This window comes from Eutrigla gurnardus, assembly GCF_963514095.1.
Source record: "Eutrigla gurnardus genome assembly, chromosome: 1".
Taxonomy (NCBI): Eukaryota; Metazoa; Chordata; class Actinopteri; order Perciformes; family Triglidae; genus Eutrigla; species Eutrigla gurnardus.
The window spans coordinates 28,916,763-28,936,022 of NC_139915.1; the positions used below are offsets into that span (position 1 = coordinate 28,916,763).

At 41.4% G+C, this 19,260-nt stretch overlaps 2 protein-coding genes across 2 annotated transcripts; one reads left to right on the forward strand and one right to left on the reverse strand.

The window, feature by feature from the left end:
- Positions 1-558: 558 nt before the first annotated feature.
- Positions 559-4,486, forward strand: LOC311024055 (small ribosomal subunit protein eS17-like). The gene is made up of 5 exons (XM_084026246.1): positions 559-641; positions 1,586-1,737; positions 3,799-3,904; positions 4,106-4,171; positions 4,359-4,486. The coding sequence occupies exons 1-5, from the start codon at positions 639-641 to the stop codon at positions 4,434-4,436; spliced, it is 405 nt and encodes a 134-aa protein (XP_083882372.1). The 5' UTR covers positions 559-638; the 3' UTR covers positions 4,437-4,486.
- Positions 4,487-4,898: 412 nt separating this feature from the next.
- LOC311015190 (sodium/potassium/calcium exchanger 1-like) lies at positions 4,899-19,192 on the reverse strand. Its single transcript, XM_084012315.1, has 12 exons — positions 19,017-19,192; positions 17,228-18,371; positions 14,689-14,892; positions 14,479-14,587; positions 13,436-13,489; positions 13,129-13,179; positions 12,287-12,364; positions 11,041-11,174; positions 9,961-10,224; positions 9,465-9,554; positions 6,514-6,680; positions 4,899-6,224 (listed from the first exon to the last, which is right to left on the reverse strand). Exons 2-12 carry the CDS (start codon positions 18,188-18,190, stop codon positions 5,975-5,977), a joined length of 2,364 nt encoding a protein of 787 aa, XP_083868441.1. The 5' UTR covers positions 18,191-18,371; positions 19,017-19,192; the 3' UTR covers positions 4,899-5,974.
- Between the last annotated feature and the right edge of the window lie 68 nt (positions 19,193-19,260).

The window sequence follows — 19,260 nt, forward strand, 5'->3', positions numbered from 1 at the left end:
AACACCTGAATTGTGTCTGATCTGACTTGATTTGACACATTTTATTGCAACTTCTTCACAAACCATGAGCATGTATTAATGCTGCCAACCCTTAATCTTGTGAGATGTTGCAGCAAGTAGTACAGATATATGGAGAAAATAATTACAAGTAGGCTGTGTAAAGTACAAAATAGAAACTATGCAATAGAAATTGAACTCAAAATTACCAGGTATACATACATATACATACCAGTGTTGCACTTACACACAAACTAATAGTGCAGTACCTGCTCAAGCAAAGATACATTACAAAAGTACAAGCATGTAAAAGTAATGTGATACAACCTACTATAGCACTGGTGTACACCAGAATAGTATATACTGTAATATGATTAAATCATATATTATACATTTAAGTAAGTAAATCGATGGATGCAGTAATGTAATACATGTAATCTGGACTGTTTTTTATTTTTATAAGTGAAGGATTTAAGAACTTTATCCACGAGTTGTTGTTTTTCTTGTAAATGCACTTCTCACCTCCCACCGCGAGTCGTCGCTGTTGGCGGCGTGGTGATGTGTGTGTGACAGCGGCGGTTGTCGAGTATAAGGTTCCCGTATGAACTTCCGGTACCTCTCTTCCACCGGTCCTAGCCAACATGGTGGGTATCTCAGCGAACACTTCACCTCCACAGCCCTAGCAATCCTTCTCAATCCTCGCTGCCTGTCCGTCCACCAAGCTGTTACAAATACCACCGTGAACACAAACAGCACAAAGATGTCTAACCGCCGCAAATGGATGCACTTCAGCGGCGTTAATTATACGTAAACAAGGGCTAAATGCTACCGTCTTCCGAGCTAACTTGCAACTAAACGACCAACAACATGACCGGGATATCACCGGAACTCACGTATTTATATTAACTAACTGTCGGTTTGGTTCAGTTTTTTATTCTTTACTTCTTAAATGGCAGTTTAGTGATGCCGTCGGTCACAGGAAAACTGTTTGTAATGGTTATTTTTAAACGTTGTGAGATGAATAATGTGTAGCGGATGATAACGTTGGTGTAACTCGTTAGCAATCCAGCACAATCAACATTTAATTCGGGATTTATCATCGCGATTATCACGTCAAAACCTATGGTATTAAATCGCTTTCGGGGCAATGAAACTGCATATTTTATTCTGAAAATTGTGACTCGTTGGTGCCGTTTCCTGGTTAGAAAACAGTCGTGCAGAATTGTTTTTGTGGGAAGGGCAAGTTACCATCAAATGCGCCTTCATTTTCAAACTGAAGTCATTACATTTAGGTAAATTTCTCATGTAAATGCAATGTTTTCATGTGACGTAATTCATAGATTTCTTAGGGGAGCCAGGAAATGTGCCACTTTGATATCAGGCTGTGTCTGCCAAAGAGTTTGAAATGTTTTGGATATAGCATTGCTGTTTAAACACGACGAAGCATTTTATTAGTAAAAGGCACTGCTGAATGATGACCTAAATAATATACAATTCCACCATTAAAACCGCAAACCACTGGACTGAACATCCACGCTTTTAAAATGTGATTTTCATTTGAATGAATGAATGTTGGGTTTGTCTTCAGGGTCGCGTCAGGACCAAGACCGTCAAGAAGGCCTCCAGGGTCATCATCGAGAAATACTACATGCGTCTGGGCAGTGACTTCCACACCAACAAGAGGGTGTGCGAGGAGATCGCCATCATCCCCAGCAAGCCTCTGCGGAACAAAATTGCAGGGTAAGTGAAAGGTGCTGCTGTTGCTCTGACCTCCCAGCGGCGTTATGAGAGTCGTCCAGCACGAGAGATTGTTTGTTTGCAGCATGGTTGAACTTCTTGAGTTCACTTCGAGCTTGATGGTGACATGAAAAGTGTAGCGGCATAAAACGGGCTGTGTTGGGTCAGCAGAGGAGTGTTGCATGATGGGACATCTGTCACTTCTTGAGCAATAGGATGCTTAGAAAATAAGTCATACTTTATCTTTCACTTCGCATCAGTCACGGATGTCCGGTGGGCAGATAGATGATAGTGGGTGATAGTCAGAGTCAGAGAAGGTCTATTTTATGCAGTGGTTTAGTTAGTTAACGTGCTTGTATCTTGTTTGCTGTGTATATATTCATCTTCGTTGAGTGTTTGCTGGCGTCCTGTCCTGTTTACTCAGTTCCAAGTGGAACTTACCTCGGTCTTTGAGAACTGTATCTGTTGGCACTTTCATCTGCTGAGGTTTTTTGAGGACTTTTGTTTGATGGACTGTCTTGGAGTGCTTTATATTTCTACTAAGTGACAATCGTTGCTTTTGAGTTCTTAATATGGATGCTCAGACATATTAGAGCCATGTGAATCCAGAGACCAGGGTTCAAATCCCACTTTGCTGACTTTGCTGTACTATGTTTTGGGACATGCTGAATAACAACATGGCTTTTTTTTTTTAGAAATCATGACTCATGTATGCCGCATAATGCACGAGATAGGAATTTAACGAAGCTTCCAGGCAGAGTTTTTGCCTCGAGCATTTTTTTGTAATCGAGTTACTCAAGTAATCGTTTCAGCCCTAATGCCATGCATTCTTTGTTCTGCAAGATATTCTATTTATTATCCTGACAAATCTCAATATAAAAGGACGGAAATGATCAGCACCTGCTGCTCTTGGCATTTGTTTGTTTTAATATATTCGATTAACTGACAGTTATGCTTGTTATTAAAGCTGTAAGATATGTGGGGATTATTAATTTACTGGATAAAATGAAAACTAGATGTTTTTATTGTGTTCTGCTTGATCTGATTGTGATCTCATTTTAAGAAAGCCTTCACATCACCGTTTTTGTTAGTGTTGTTGTTTTTATGAAAATGCATGATCAGTGTGAACGGAAACATAGTGGCTGATGGCTATCTGCATGTTTGCAAGCGTGTAGATGCGGATCTCACATTTTCCACACATTTGTTCTTGTGTGTCAAAAGAAAATGCATGCACTGATATCAAAACGAAGAGTCCCGATCTCCTGGTGCTGTTTGCAGCTGGTGGAGTTTGCTGGATTACAGTTGTTGACGTGTTGCAGCCGTTTTGTTCTTATAGCTCTGACTTTGTGTGGACCACAGGACAACGTCATACCTTTTTGTGGATAACTGGTGGTCAGCCGCGTGCATGCTCAGCAGATATTGAATGCTTTTATTGAATTAATCTGTTATGTTGATTGGTATTCTATGCACTTTAATGATGTTGTGAAATGCCGATAAAGTGTCTTGGTCATTGTGGTCACTAATGGAAAGTCTTCCCGTTATATTCATTGTCTCAGGGAATGCACGTCACAATATTTGAGTAATCTTTTGAGTAATCTGTCATAAACCTGAGAGCAGTTGCACAATAATCAATATTTGGTCAATTCCTGCTGCAAAAACATTCAATTGTTATGACTATTTTGTTAGAATTGCCATCATCATTGACCAAAGTAATGTCTTAACATTGCTAGATATGAATTTATTTTTAAAAATGGTTATGTTACCAGCTCATATTTTGTATTTTTACTCGCTACAGGAAATGGAACCACATTAAGTGTCTTCCAATTATCACTTAAGTCATAATCTATGGAGAGGTTGTCCACTATACATAGATATGCCTTTATTGATCCCCAGAGGAGAAATTAAGTTGTTGCAGCAGCACAAGGACAGACATATTAGACAGTTCTATATAAATATGAGGTATAGAAAATGTAATTAGAAGTAGATCAATTAAAGACAAAATGACTGAGGTGTGATTTAATGTATGTAAACCATCCACATTGATCACCTGCTGTTGTCTCTCAGGTATGTGACACATCTGATGAAGCGCATCCAGCGCGGTCCAGTCAGAGGAATCTCCATCAAGCTGCAGGAGGAGGAGCGAGAGAGGAGGGACAACTACGTCCCAGAGGTCTGTGCACACTCCGCTTCATGCAACAGGAAATGTGTTGCTTTGGCTTGGACACGTTTTTAAAATCACGTGTTTTGTTTGATATTGAATGATGTAACCGAGGGAGTGAACCACTGTTAAACTAAAAACTTGAATTGAACATGTTGGAAATGACACAGTTCTGATGGCTAATTTGTTATTTTTCTTTGTCGTCTCCTCCAGATTTCTGCTCTGGACCAGGAGCTCATCGAGGTGGATCCAGACACAAAGGAAATGCTCAAGATGCTGGTAGGTGGAAAACAGATTTGGACACATAGTTATTCATATTCCTACAGAATAATCTTTTTAGACATTTTTCAGACATTCTGACTTGTAAAAGCCGGTCCAGTTATTTATTGAGCACATAATAAATATAACCCTTTGATGACTAATTCCTGCTTTCCCAAATGGTGATTTGTTTCCCTTCTTCTTGTAGGATTTCGGTGGCCTCTCTAACCTTCAAGTCACTCAGCCAACTATTGGAATGAACTTCAAAACACCACGAGGAATGTAAAATCATGTGGCACAATCCTCTGAATAAAGAGACATAATTATTAATAAGAATTCTTCCTTTTTTTAACCTAAGAAGTGATAATTACTATTTCATTAATGATACACAAACAGCCACATGACTTTTATATTTACATTTTTTGACAAACTGCTTTTATCTTCATTTTTTTTTACATATTATATGATGACTTTCATATTACATTTTTTCAACATACTATACTATGACTTGTCTCCACTGTTTTCCACATACTATACTATGACTTTTTTAACAAACTTTCAACAAAGTAATGAAAAAAGTCATAGTATATATAGTTTTCTGGCGCCACCATCTGGCCGTACAGCAGTGAAGACATTCTAAACATACACTTTGCTTTGTTGGCTAAAATATCCTCATTTCTACAAAGTGCTCCAGCCTTATCGTTTACTGATGTAAACCAGCAATACACACTCACACACTCAGCTCCAGTTCACTGTTAAAAAAATAATTTATTGCAGCATGGAATATTAATTTGAAATATTGATAGTTTTCCTATCAATAAGACATGTTTGCATCCACTTCAATCCAAAGACTTAACAAGACGGTAACATCTGACAACATCACACCTCTCAGGGTTATTTTCTCACAGCTAAGACAGTCTGACACACAGACACAGTTTCTCTCCACCACAGTTATGTTGACAAAATGAAATATTTCTTCACGCACAAAAAACACACTCTTTTCTACACTGAACAAACACGACAGTTTGATTGAATACAGAACAGAGTTTTAAAGATAACACTGAACATACAAAACCGATGGTGCATCCAGTAGTTTTGAAATGCTGCACAATGATTCTGAAAACCTTCACTGCTGTAATGTATTTAATTAATTCATCCAACCAGCATTATGGTCACAATAGAAATAGGAGAACTCCACCCCGGACAAACAAAAACTGAAACAGTTGCTGTTGATGTTCTGTTTATTTTGCATTTCTAGTTTTATTGTGTGTGTTGTTTTATTTGTAGATAACGGTGTCATTTCCAGCAGCTACAGTGTAGTCTCATATTCTAGTAAAATGTTGGTTACCTGCGACATAAAGGCGAAGGTTTCTTTGTAGATCTACAATTCTGCACCAAATTTCAATAGTCTTATTATCTTACAAGGAGAAATGATTTGCAGTTAATAGAGGGAGGAGAAATAATTGATTCTATGATGCATCTTGATGCTTTGTTGATCAATTCTGCTTCGTTGCATATGTTCCATATGTATATATATACCAGTGAGACGTGACGCGAATAAAACGGCGGAGGGTAAATACAATGCAGGAGAGCAATTTGGACACATTTATCACAGAGCAGCTGCTGGAAAAAGTTGAATGTCAGACTTATGTAAAACTACGCTGAGGGTGGACCTTTAACCTTTAACATCACAGCTCGTTTAGTTTTTCCTACCATGCACCGGATCAGCCACCAGGCTTGGTTCTTCTATCTATCACATCCTATGTATGGTATCGATCCCGTCAAGTCTGGGACCGAGTCAGCGTTCATTCTCCACCCGTCGGCTCAGATTGAAACGGGGCAGGTGAGGACGCGATCCTCCAGCAGGACGCTGAGCACGAGGAACACGAAGTACAGTACGAACATGGTGAGGCCCAACATTCGGCTCATCTTCCAGCGACAGGCGGCAATGGAGATGATGACGAAGAGGAGCATGAGGAAAAGCAGCACGATGGCGCAGAACAGGCCGTTGGAGCTGACGGCTACCGAGTCTCCGTTATGTAACAGAGTGTATATGAGCCACGGGACCGGCAGACTAGAAAGGAGAGGACACATGGGTTTCCAACAAGTTTAGTCTAAATGCATTTTATCTGACTGTCTTTCAACCCACTGGGGGACTTAAAATGTTGAGAACCCTAGACTTCAACTTTGTGGTGTTCCTCAGGGATCAATTTAAGGCCCTGGTAGTTTTTTTCACATGCATATAAAATGCAAAAAAATGAGTTTTCTTCCATTTCACAAATAAACCAAATGCCAGAAATCAGAAAGCCTGATATTCTCTTTCAGTTCGAGCCGACACGGTAAGTTGTATTGGAGTCACTCACCCCACAGTGATGTCGAAGATGTTACTGCCCACCGAGCTGGACACGGCCATGTCACCAAGACCTTTACGGGCCACGATCACACTGGTGATCAGGTCAGGGATGGATGTCCCAGCGGCCAGGATGGTCAGGCCCATGATTTCCTCCGAGATTCCCACAGTCTCACCCACCTGGAAAATAACAAGCATGTTAACATGTTTGTTATTTTGTAACATGTCGAAAATTCACAAAATAGGGCAGCCGAGAAAATTCATGAAATATTATTAAAAATTATGAAAAAGTCATAAAAACCGCTGGTATTGCTTGTCGCGCCAAGTATGAGTGTGGTGAGTCCAAAACAGTCATAAAAAGCCATGGTCATTTTTTTAGAAAAAAAAAAAAAGTCATGTCGAATATTCACGAAAAAGTCAGTCAAAATAAATTAATGAAAAATTATTAAAAATGATTAAAAAGTCATAAAAACTGCTGGTATCGCTTGTCGCACCAAGTTTGAGTGTGGTGAGACCAAAACAGTCATAAAAAGCCATGGTCAACTTTTTGAGGGGAAAAAAAAAGTCATACTATAGCATGTCGAAAAATTCACGAAAAAGGGCAGCCGAGAAAATTCATGAAAAATTATTAAAAATGATTAAAAAGTCATAAAAACTGCTGGTATCGCTTGTCGCACCAAGTATGAGTGTGGTGAGACCAAAACAGTCATAAAAAGCCATGGTCATAATTTTCAGGAAAAAAAAAAAGTCATACTATAGCATGTCGAATATTCACGAAAAAGTCAGTCAAAATAAATTAATGAAAAATTATTAAAAATGATTAAAAAGTCATAAAAAACGCTGGTATCGCTTGTCGCACCAAGTATGAGTGTGGTGAGTCCAAAACAGTCATAAAAAGCCATGGTCATTTTTTTAGAAAAAAAAAAAAGTCATACTATAGCATGTCGAATATTCACGAAAAAGTCAGTCAAAATAAATTAATGAAAAATTATTAAAAATGATTAAAAAGTCATAAAAACTGCTGGTATCGCTTGTCGCACCAAGTTTGAGTGTGGTGAGACCAAAACAGTCATAAAAAGCCATGGTCAACTTTTTGAGGGGAAAAAAAAAGTCATACTATAGCATGTCGAAAAATTCACGAAAAAGGGCAGCCGAGAAAATTCATGAAAAATTATTAAAAATGATTAAAAAGTCATAAAAACTGCTGGTATCGCTTGTCGCACCAAGTATGAGTGTGGTGAGACCAAAACAGTCATAAAAAGCCATGGTAAAAATTTTCAGGAAAAAAAAAGTCATACTATAGCATGTCGAAAATTCACGAAATAGGGCAGCCGAGAAAATTCATGAAATATTATTAAAACTGATGAAAAAGTCATAAAAAACGCTGGTATCGCTTGTCGCACCAAGTATGAGTGTGGTGAGTCCAAAACAGTCATAAAAAGCCATGGTCATTTTTTTTAGAAAAAAAAAAAGTCATACTATAGCATGTCGAATATTCACGAAAAAGTCAGTCAAAATAAATTAATGAAAAATTATTAAAAATGATTAAAAAGTCATAAAAAACGCTGGTATCGCTTGTCGCACCAAGTATGAGTGTGGTGAGTCCAAAACAGTCATAAAAAGCCATGGTCAAATTTTTAAGGAAAAAAAAAAAGTCATACTATAGCATGTCGAATATTCACGAAAAAAGTCAGTCAAAATAAACTAATGAAAAATGATTAAAAAGTCATAAAAAACGCTGGTATCGCTTGTCGCACCAAGTATGAGTGTGGTGAGACCAAAACAGTCAAAAAAAGCCATGGTCAAAATTTTCAGGAAAAAAAAAAGTCATACTATAGCATGTCGAAAATTCACGAAATAGGGCAGCCGAGAAAATTCATGAAATATTATTAAAAATTATGAAAAAGTCATAAAAACCGCTGGTATCGCTTGCCGCGCCAAGTCTGAGTGTACTGAGTCCAAAACAGTCATAAAAAGCCATGGTCAAATTTTTGAGGGAAAAAAAAAAAGTCATACTATAGCATGTCGAATATTCACGAAAAAGTCAGTCAAAATAAATTAATGAAAAATTATTAAAAATGATTAAAAAGTCATAAAAAACGCTGGTATCGCTTGTCGCACCAAGTTTGAGTGTGGTGAGTCCAAAACAGTCATAAACAGCCATGATCAAATAAAAAAAAAAACAAACAAAAAAAGTCATACTATAGCATGTCGAAAATTCACGAAAAAGTCAGTCAAAATAAATTCATAAAAAAAATATTAAAAAGTCATAAAAATCACTCGTATCGAATATTAGGGCTGCACAAAAAATCGTTAAAAAAACATTTTTTCCAGAATCGTGCAGCCCTAAAACATGCATATTCATTAATTCATACATACATACCTACATACATTCATATTCATACATACATAAACAAAATACATACAGTCATACATACAGAAACAAAAATACCTTCAGTCATACATACATACATATTCATTAATTCATAGATACATTAATATTAATACATACATATTAATTCATTCATACATACATTAATTCATACATACATACATTCATATTAATACATACATATTCATTAATTCATACATACATTAATTCATACATACATACATACATACATACATACATACATTCATATTAATACATACATACATACATACTCATTAATTCATACATACATACATTCATGTTCATACATTCATGTTCATACATACATACTCATTCATTCATACATACATAAACCATCAGTCATACATAAACATACGTATACATACATATTCATACATATATATTCATACATACATACATACATACATACATATTCATACATACATATTCATACATACATACATATTCATACATACATGTAATGCTGGTTCCCCTGTTTCTCAGTCTTAATGCTAAGCTAAGCTAACTGGCTGCAGCTTCACAATTATCATGGTACCATGGTATCAACCAACCTGATGAGCCCACCACACCATCAGGTAGGAGAAAACCCCGATCCACAATATGGAGCCGATAAAGGTGATTGCAAAATACCGTCTGGACGCCTGGAAAACACACACACGTTCAGAGAAACAGCCACACAACATTATGACTGTTTACATACGATAATAAGTCTGGAAACAGAGATCAGGGTCAAGATGACGATATGGTCATCATATGTTTGTAGCATTGCTGTCTGGTGAGAGACACATTTCACAGTCAACTTTTCATGAGCTCAGAAAAAACTTTTTTATATTGTTTATTTAGCTTCAGAAGTAGGAGACTTTTTTTCAACATATGAAGGAACAATTTATTCTTCGGTTGATCACAAAAATTCAACATCAACACATAATACTTGGCTTTCACTGGACAGGAAGGGAATGAAACTGTACTGTGAAAGGTAACGGACAAAAGTGTGTGTTGAAGTAGAAGTATAAGTACACAAGTAGCTGGGATTCGGTTGGTACTCACCAGGTTGCGGACGTCAGGCAGCGTGAGCCACAGCGGGAACACGATGGGCAGCAGGAACAGGTAGGTGGCCTGCTTGCGTCTGGTGTCGGGCCAATCTAAAGACAACGGTTCACTCTCCTCCTCTTCCTCCTTTTCCTCATCTTCCTTGTTTCCATCATCATCATCGTCACCTTCACTCTCACCAGAGTCGCCGCTGTCCTCCTCGTCGCTCTCATCCTCGGGGCTGCCCTCCGAGCCCTCCGATCCCCCCGCCGCCGCCGCCGCCTGCAGGAGAGAGAGAGCATCTTCATTTGATATAATAATAATGTGTTTTTTAACAAATGTTTTCTCTGCTTAGCAAATGAAAAACAACAGTTCAGTTAAAATGCAGCTAAATAACAAACATGCCTGTAAGAACCCAGACAGACAGACAGACAGACAGAACAACAGACAGGCAGAACAACAGACAGGCAGAACAACATTGAGCCGAGCATTGGCTTTACTTATTGCTGTCGGGATGTACCGATAATTTTTTAACAAATATATTAAAAATGTTGCTGAAGAAGCTTTAAGAAGCTCTTCAGGGTAGTAAGAGCACTTCAGTTGACCCTGTTCTGAGATTCTGATTAAAAGTCTCGCCCCCCGATTTTATTTGAGGAAGGATTATCAGGAATCAGAGTGGCCTTCATCAAGGCAGTGACTCATGCAAAAGGATAAAAAAAAAATCCAAAAATCAAGGTTTAGTGCAGGAGACGACACAGTTCCCCCTCAGCAGCTGGAAGTTTTCAGTGGAAGTAACAGCCGATTGTTTTTCGGCTGAATCTTCCCAGTTCTAATAAGAGTTAATGCTTTTAAGCAGCTAATTCATTGGAGCCCAGGGCAGCGCTGCCTTCATGTTCATTAATAGCTCTGACTCCACATGGAGTGTGTCAGCGGGTGCTATTTATCTCAGGGAACGTCACCTTGATGTGGTTGTTTGTGCAACAAAACACAGGAAAACGAGAAGCATGTGTCGTCACTCAGTGGAAACTACAGGATGAAAACTCATCAACTTAAAACAGATGTTTGTGATGTCATCGGACTGAAGTCATCTCTGCGTACCTTTGACTCGTCCGGCTGGTCGGCCGTCTTCTCCCTCGTCTCTTCTGTCTTCTGAGGCTGTGAGGTGGACGGCTCGGTTGCTGCAGCGCCCCCTAGTGCACCAGTAGCGGCAGTGCTGGCAAACTGAACATCATCTGGAGAAAGAGGAAGAACACACAATGAGATGTACACACAAGTATGTGTGTGTGCCGTTCCTAGGAGACCTCCGATGTTGTTCCTGGAGATAGAGTCACTCATCACATCTTCCTGTTGTCCTCCTGGATCTTCATCTAACAGGACGTGCTTTTTATTTCACACACCGAGTCAAAACAAATCATACATTTAATCTGGAAGCCGACACGATGATTAAGCTGCGCGGCCGGTCTGAAGTGCTTGTGGGAGTGATTGGAGTGCTCGGAGACAAACACACTCTGGTAACTGAGGGAAAGGGATTCACACACACAAGGTCCCATCTGCATGTTAATCCTCGGGCTGATTGATTCGGGCTCGTCGAGGCCTCTCCAGACTCCCCGCTGCAACCGCTTTGCTCTTCACCTCACTGTGACGCACAAACACACCGACTGAGAGGCTCTGCTGATTGTGGAGAGCAACGCACTTCAACCCCGCAAATCCGGCTCTGATGATCGATCAATACCCAACCTTTAAACGAGCGACTCCAGCTTTTAAACTTCTAGATAAAAAATGTTACAATCTAGAATTAAAGTACAATATTTACTACAATATGAAGAAGGTACAGAACATGCCTGTTGGGCTTTTTTGGTGAGAAAATCAATAAAAATCAAACTTATCAAATAAAATGTATTGTGTAATAAATAAAAAATACATTTAAAGTATATGTTGTGATTTTAGAGACAGTTCTGTGGTGAGAAGTCATTTATATTTGGAATTGTATTATGCTTATTAGCCCAACAACAACATTAAAAACATCTTTTGTGGACAATTCCACCAATAATATACGTTTTTATCAATACAAACTGTAAATGTTTTGAAACCTTTTTACACCTTTTTTATAATCTTCCATACAAACATTGTGTTCTGCTGAGGCACCTGATCTTTTTCCAATTTTGACAGGCTAGGCTAACAGTTTCCACCTACTTCCAGTCACTGTGCTAAGCTAGGCTAATAAGAGTCCCGCACACGTCTCATTAAATGTATAGAAATCTTCTTATCTGACCTGTTGGCTTTTATCAGAAATGTCAGGTTGTACCTTTAAATAAAGGTGATACATTCTAACCTATGAACTCACCTTGAGAGTGCCGGTGATGCGACTTGCTCTGTAATTTGCCCGTCAGCGGGACGTTCAGAGGCTTTACTTTGTTCTTTGCTGCAATCAAGAGAATCATCGCTCATAAACAATGTGAGTCCTTTCACATCAGTCGAGCGACACCTCGGCAACCGTGTCAACATGCCTTTGACCATTTACTCACACTCTGGCCGGTTTGGAACCAAAACCACTACCAGGAATTACTCACAGCTATGCTGAGGTACAAACGTACAGCCCTCCAACAGCCGGTGATCAATGAGTTTATTCTTTTCCTCAAACGGGAGTTGGAAAAATGGTTAAAAAATATATTTTTTTGTATTTAATATATTTCTGTCTGGACTGTGACATTTTTAAAAATGTGAAACTTTTTCTTTCATGTTCTTTCTGGAGAATTCTTGCAAATGTATTATTTTATAATCTCAGAAAATATATATTTAATGTGCTAATCAATTCTATATATATTTACAATAAACAGAATACACTCAGAATACGGCTCATTTTGAACTCGTTAAAAATGTATCCTCATGGAACCACGACAACAAACGGAAAATGTAAAAAGTGAATCCAGCCAGTGTGTGAAAAAGGTCAGTGATCCTCACAACACAGAAACGCCTGGATGCAAACACATGCTCATGCAACCTCCACTATGAACAAACAACCATCTAACACAACAACGTCCACGACACGCAAAACCAGTTCAAAACCAATTCAAAACCAGTTCAACACCAGTTCAAAACCAGTTCAACACCAGTTCAGGGGCACAAGCAGACCAGACCGAGCACAACAGCAACTGAGACGACAGGCAGGAGACAATAATGTCTTACCTTTCCTCTGTACTGACCCCTCCCCTCTGACATCACCATTAAAGGACGTCTCTGATTGGCAGAGATACACATCAGACTAAACAGTATAGATCTTAAGAAATATAAGTCTGTATTTGTTTGCCTTAATAACCTGAAAATATGTTGTTATAACAATGAACCTTTCACACATGATACTGATCCGTTTTCCTTTTTCAGGTCGATGTTTGTGATTTATTGTGTTTGAGTTACTGGATGCACACGTGAACTACAATCACCACAAGACACGGGACAGGAAACGACAGCGAGGGGACAACTCGTTGCCTCTTACCTCTTCTGGCTTTCTTCAGGCCGGGGGTTTTCACGGCCCCTCTAAGAGCGGCCTCTAAGGACGGAAAACCCACAGCAACCATTTTAACTCATCTCTACATGTGACTCATCAAAGTGACAGAAATCACCCGTCTGTGCTGCTGGTGATGAAATGTTGTCGGGAAGAGAAACCTCGTCATGTTCACGTTTAATGACTCGGACTCGGCTTCCGTCCCACCGCTGCTGTCCAAGGCTCCATAGAGATAAAGAGCTTGGTCTGCTGCACGCTGGCTCTGATCCAGCTTTTATTAGCCTGTATTGAAAAGCTGATTAAGGATCAGCGGTGGCCGAGTGCTGTGAGAGCGAGGGAACAACGGCCCCCGAGGGTTTGAGGTCGGGCTGAAGGTCGCGGTGGTTCAATCCCGCCTCCCTGACTTACAGGAAGGAACAGGACGGACCGGGACAGAGCTGAGTCACTGCCTCCTAGAGCTGACACGGCAAATTCACCAGCTCCTCATGTTTGGTGCTTTTATGTCATATAATATTCGGATTAATTGATATAAAGCAGAATAATTGATAATGAAAAAAATAAATAACAGAGTATCAAATTAAGGTGGAGAGGAAGTTTGGTTTTATAAAAATTCAAAAACAATTTACTCCTCGTTGTGATCAAATAATTTCCATAAGTTTAAGTTTTGGGGTGTGTCATCATTTAATGGCGATTGTGTTGTATTACTAAGTGGTATATTTGATGAACTGAGCAGCAGAAAGGCATTCAGACACAGTGTTGGGTTGCTTTAAAAGTTGGCCCTGAGATGCAGCACTTTTTAAAACTTTTTTTTTTTTTTTGGATTATGTATTTTGGGATTTTGCACCTCTAAGTAAATCTCCATATTTATGACAATCTATTAAAACGTTTTCTCTCACACATCACGTTGGAGAAAAAGCTGCCTCCTTGAAATCACTACCTTAGCCCACATAGGACAGTTTTACCTTTAGGGGTCAAAGGTTAAAAACTCCTCACAAACTCCTCTAACAGATAAACTGGATGCTTGTGGTCGTTACCTTCTCCCAGAGGGTCCAGCGTGTGGATCATCAGCTGGAAGATGGTGCTCCTCAGCGAGGTGTTGTGGAGGGAGGCCGAGCTGCCGCCTCGCTGTATGACGGGATGCAGCTGCAGGCCAGCAGACACAACGTCACATAATATCTGCAGCAATAACTGTGTGATGCCTCACCACTGACCACATCAACGAGAAGACAGTTCGTTTGTCGTACCTTGAGTCTTACTTTGGTCTCTTGTGGATCTGTTGGTTTGCTGCGTTTAGGGGAGCTTGGAGGCACGTCAGCTTCTCGTTTGGATGTATCTTCAGGTTTGGATGCAGCAGGAGGAGGTGAAGGAGCAGCAGCAGCAGGAGGAGGTGAAGGAGCAGCAACAGGAGGAGGTGGTGGTGGTGCTGCTGTTGGTGTAGCTTCACTCTCCTGTTAATTCAGTGACAAAGCAGCATCTCAGTGATTCGGAGTTTAGTTCATTCTATTATGAAAAGATTATGCATCACATATTCAGTTGAAAAATGAAGACATGTTTGATTTGATTGTTTAAGGACAGCTGGACATCTGTGTGCTCCAGTGTTCTCCTGGATAAACCAGTCAAAGGACTTTACAGTAATCCAATCACAACAGTATGTATGATTTTCTTGCTATCAGCAAAAAAGCACATTACAAACCATAAGCCTTAAAGTGGATCCTGCTTAACAGCTTCATCCTGAGGCCCGGTGTCACATCCTGCTGTGGTTACATGTATATATTTATAAATAACTAAATTAAGTAAGGTATATAGTGCCTCCAGGTCCGAGCAGGTCACGGCTGTAAGAAGATCTGACTGTCGCCTTTGGATTTTGTTCAAATGACTTGTTGAATCTCATGCAGCACAAACATCGAGTCTCCTGCAACAGGTTCATATTCTCATCTCTGCCTTCCTTTCAAGTCAAATCAGATCTGTTTCTGGCAAACCGTGATGCACGTCACAGAATATTAATTTCCACATGATTTATTGATTAGGTTTTAGTTCTACATTCTTTCAAATCATCCTCATGTGCCAGTGAAGTGATTCCTGCATGAGTCCTTTGTCCCTGCAGCACGATCAACAGGTATCCTTCTCTGAAAACACGAAGGGGAGAGGACTGTAAACACTCAAAGTGTCTGTATTGGAATTCAAACGAGAGGATATTTTGGATTCTAGTAATTATGAGCCATTAATGTAGCAGCATGCGTCTCTACGTCCGGTGTTATTACTGAGGGAGCACATCGCTACTGCAGACGTGCTTCAGGCTACTTGAAGAATGCGCTGCTGATACTTGAAACACAGAAACGCAGCTCTGCATGTTAATTAAGCGCTCAGACATTTACCGCTTTCTGTCCGCTGCAGGAAGGCGTTCAGTCTGCAGGCGTTCTGCAAAAAATAAGCCCTTTAGAAAGACACTATTGCTTTGTTTGCCTCCCCATTCTGGATGAAATAACATCTCCACATATTGGTATTTCAGGGCTGTGGCAGAGACAGCGTGACGTTTCAGTCACTTCCATTTGTGTCGTCCGTGACACCTGGAGTCCTTTCTGTTCAGCATCATCAAAGGATTTTACACAAATACAGGCCATCACCCGCTCAGACCCACAAAATCACTGTCCCTCTTTCATTGCGTCCGAGCAGGCAGCGGTCCTGACCACGAGGAGATGAAAGGGAAGGAAATATCCCGCGTACAGACGGGAGTCGATGTGGTCGAGACTGCTCTGCAGAGACAGACTGTATAACGTCTGTATCTGTTGTTATATGTGCATGTTCTTTTCTTTACGGTGGGGAGGTTGGCCAAATAACAGCCAAATAGTTTGAAATCACACGTCAGGTCACTTTAGAGGATGAAGCTGGTCTTATTCTGGCTCTTAATGCTGAGAAAGAAACAGTGATGCACATTTTCTGACTCGTCTAACCCCAAATCAGCTCATAAAAACCTAAAAAATTAAAAGAATGGGCCAACACGCTTGAATTACAACAATTTATATCACACTGATTGATCAGCTTAGTAATTAAGATTATCATATGTCACATTGGTATTTGGTGTTCTAGTGAGTATCTGGGGAAGCAGAAGAGTCGATGAAGGATTGAGTGAAGAAAAAAAACAACAAAACAACTACAGTGTGTTCGTCACCCGGAGCAACAGTGTGACTCATTGATGTGTTTTTGGACGACAGTCGAGCTCGACGGCACAGAGGAAGAGAATATATCAGGCTTTGACGCACAAACGCACGTTTATTAGTAGATCTAATTAAAATGGTATAATTATGATTTAACTATTGTTTTAATCACGTAATGAGTTCTATGTTCTGCATTTTAAAAACAACGTTGCAATCAAACACAACTATGGTTTAGCAGTGATTTACCATATTGTGGTATTATATATATTTATTAATCAGGAAAAGATTCTGATTCTTCATTGGTTGTTTTGTCTGAAAAATCTTAGAAAAGTCCATCAGAATTTCTCAGAGGACACGTTTACATCCAAGAATGAAGGAAAGATTATCATGATCACTGGAAATGTTTCAGTTGATCATGAATAAGATTGATTTGATGTTACGTATCAGTTAATATTTATTTACACTTATTTGGAGAAGCCATGTTGAAAGGAGAGCCGATTGTTCAATCAAGTGATATATATGAAGTATGAAATCTGCTGTGATGGACACAGATTGATGGGCAGAAGGTTGTTCTCTACAACCTCATCTACAAGCTACTTCCCCCCTAGCCGTGTGTCACCTGACTGACCTTCTCCGGCTCCTCCGCCGTCCACACCTTGACGATGCTCATGTGCTTGTTGATCTGGGTCTTGACGGCGTTCTCGATCTGACTGTTGAACTTCATGAAGCTCACGTAGGTGATGTAGCCCATCACCAGCAGCATGCTCTCCCACCACATGATCACGCTGTCCAGGAAGAAGACGATGAGCATGATGAGGTCCAGGATGTAGAAGGTGACGTCCCTGAAGAGCGGCCACCAGGTCAGGTGCAGCACCTCGCGGGAGAAGACGGCGCACATGCCGATCACGAACAGGATGTTGAAGACGGCCGAGCCCACGATGGTGCCGATGCCCACGTTGCTGTGGGAGATGAAGACGCCGATCAGGGAGGTGAAGAGCTCCGGGGCCGAGCCCCCGGCAGCCATGAAGGTGGCCCCGGCCACGTCGTCGGAGATGTCCAGCTTGACGGTGATGACCTCCAGGCCCGGAACAAAGAACTCATCGCAGACGATGGCCAGGGCGACAAACATGTAGATCATGCCTATGACGTGCAGGGCCACCCAGCCCTGCTGTCGCTGCTCCACTGAGAAGATGTCCTGTGGGTAATCGCCCTTCCTGTGGGGGGGCTGGCGTGGCGGATGAGGGGTAGCGGTGGTGGTTGGTGGCGGCAGCGGCGGCGGGGTCGGGGGAGGTTTAGGATCTACGTAGATGCATTGTTCGATATCTGTCCTGTTGACGATTATCACCGGAGGAGGTTTGGTGCTCTCGGGCGGGACGACCTCCCCCTCGGTCTCGTTGGAGGCCGCGACCTCCCGAATCCTGACCTCCACGACCACGCCTGCTCCCAGAGCGTCATCCGTCGTCTGGGCGGAGGCTGGCGGCTCCGACAGCCTGGCCTTCAGAGTCAGCGTGTAGACGAAACACAGCAGCACACCTGAGATCAGGAAGAGGACGCGGCTGCGCTTGAGTCTCCTCCTTGGAGGCGAGTGCATGTTCGATGCCCGCGCGGTCTCGACTGCGAACAGGAAGTTATGTCAGATGCATCGCTGGTTCCTCGACACTTCCAGCTGCGGTATGTGGCGAGAAGACGCCGCCGACGGGGAGGAGACACACACACACGTACCCGGAGTGTGTTTCATGTTTTACAGCGGGCAGCTTCAACCTGTGGAAGGACTGAAGACAGATGAAATCATCACGAACGTGTGTGTGTTTGTCATCTCTGCTTGCATAGCTGCAGAGGCAGACCTACTGGAGTGTGTGTGTGTGTGTGTGTGTGTGTGTGTGTGTGTGTGTGTGTGTGTGTGTGTGTGGTGATGGGGGACAGACAGCCACCTGTTACTATGGCTACATAATCACAGGCTTTGGCTCCTCACAAAACAGGAGTGCATTGAAGACACGTTCAACATGTTGAAACGGAAAGAAAGAAAGAAGAAAAAAAAAACGGACTTGCTTCACAATAAAAGCAATTAAATCCCAAATTGCCCTCTGATTATATTTAGCATGTGCGCGCGCACGGAGACGACGTGTGAGGTGCGCGCCCTGCAGGAAACGATCATTATCGAAACCTTAATTAAGCGAAGCTGCGGTGCATTAAGATGATCATCCCAATAAAAGCATCACATCTGTGAGTGAAAAGGGCGCGTTGGGGTTTAAAGTGTGGACTAAATGACGCCAACGCGGATTATCGTGCGGCGAACCCGTTAATCTATATTCCGTCACCACCCCAAAAACAATAAAAAGGACAATGAAATCCAGAAAGCGGGTGTTTGCGTGGGGTGCGGGTGCGGGTGCTGGTGCGGGTGCGGGTGCGGGTCTTACCTGTAGCGCCGGCTGCTCCGTCCCTCTCCGCTGCGGACAGAGTCCCTCCAGCTGTGCGTAACGGACGCAGAGATGCTGACGCCGGGTTTTGGGGAGCTACAAGGGCGCACCGCATGTCAGCTTGGCTTGGAGGAAGCTCAGCATAATGCCGCTAAGAGGATTAGGAGCCGAACACCGCTCACCTTCCCTTTTGCACATACCGCTGCGTCAATACGCCAACGTTCAAAGTGCCGCTAGTTTGAGG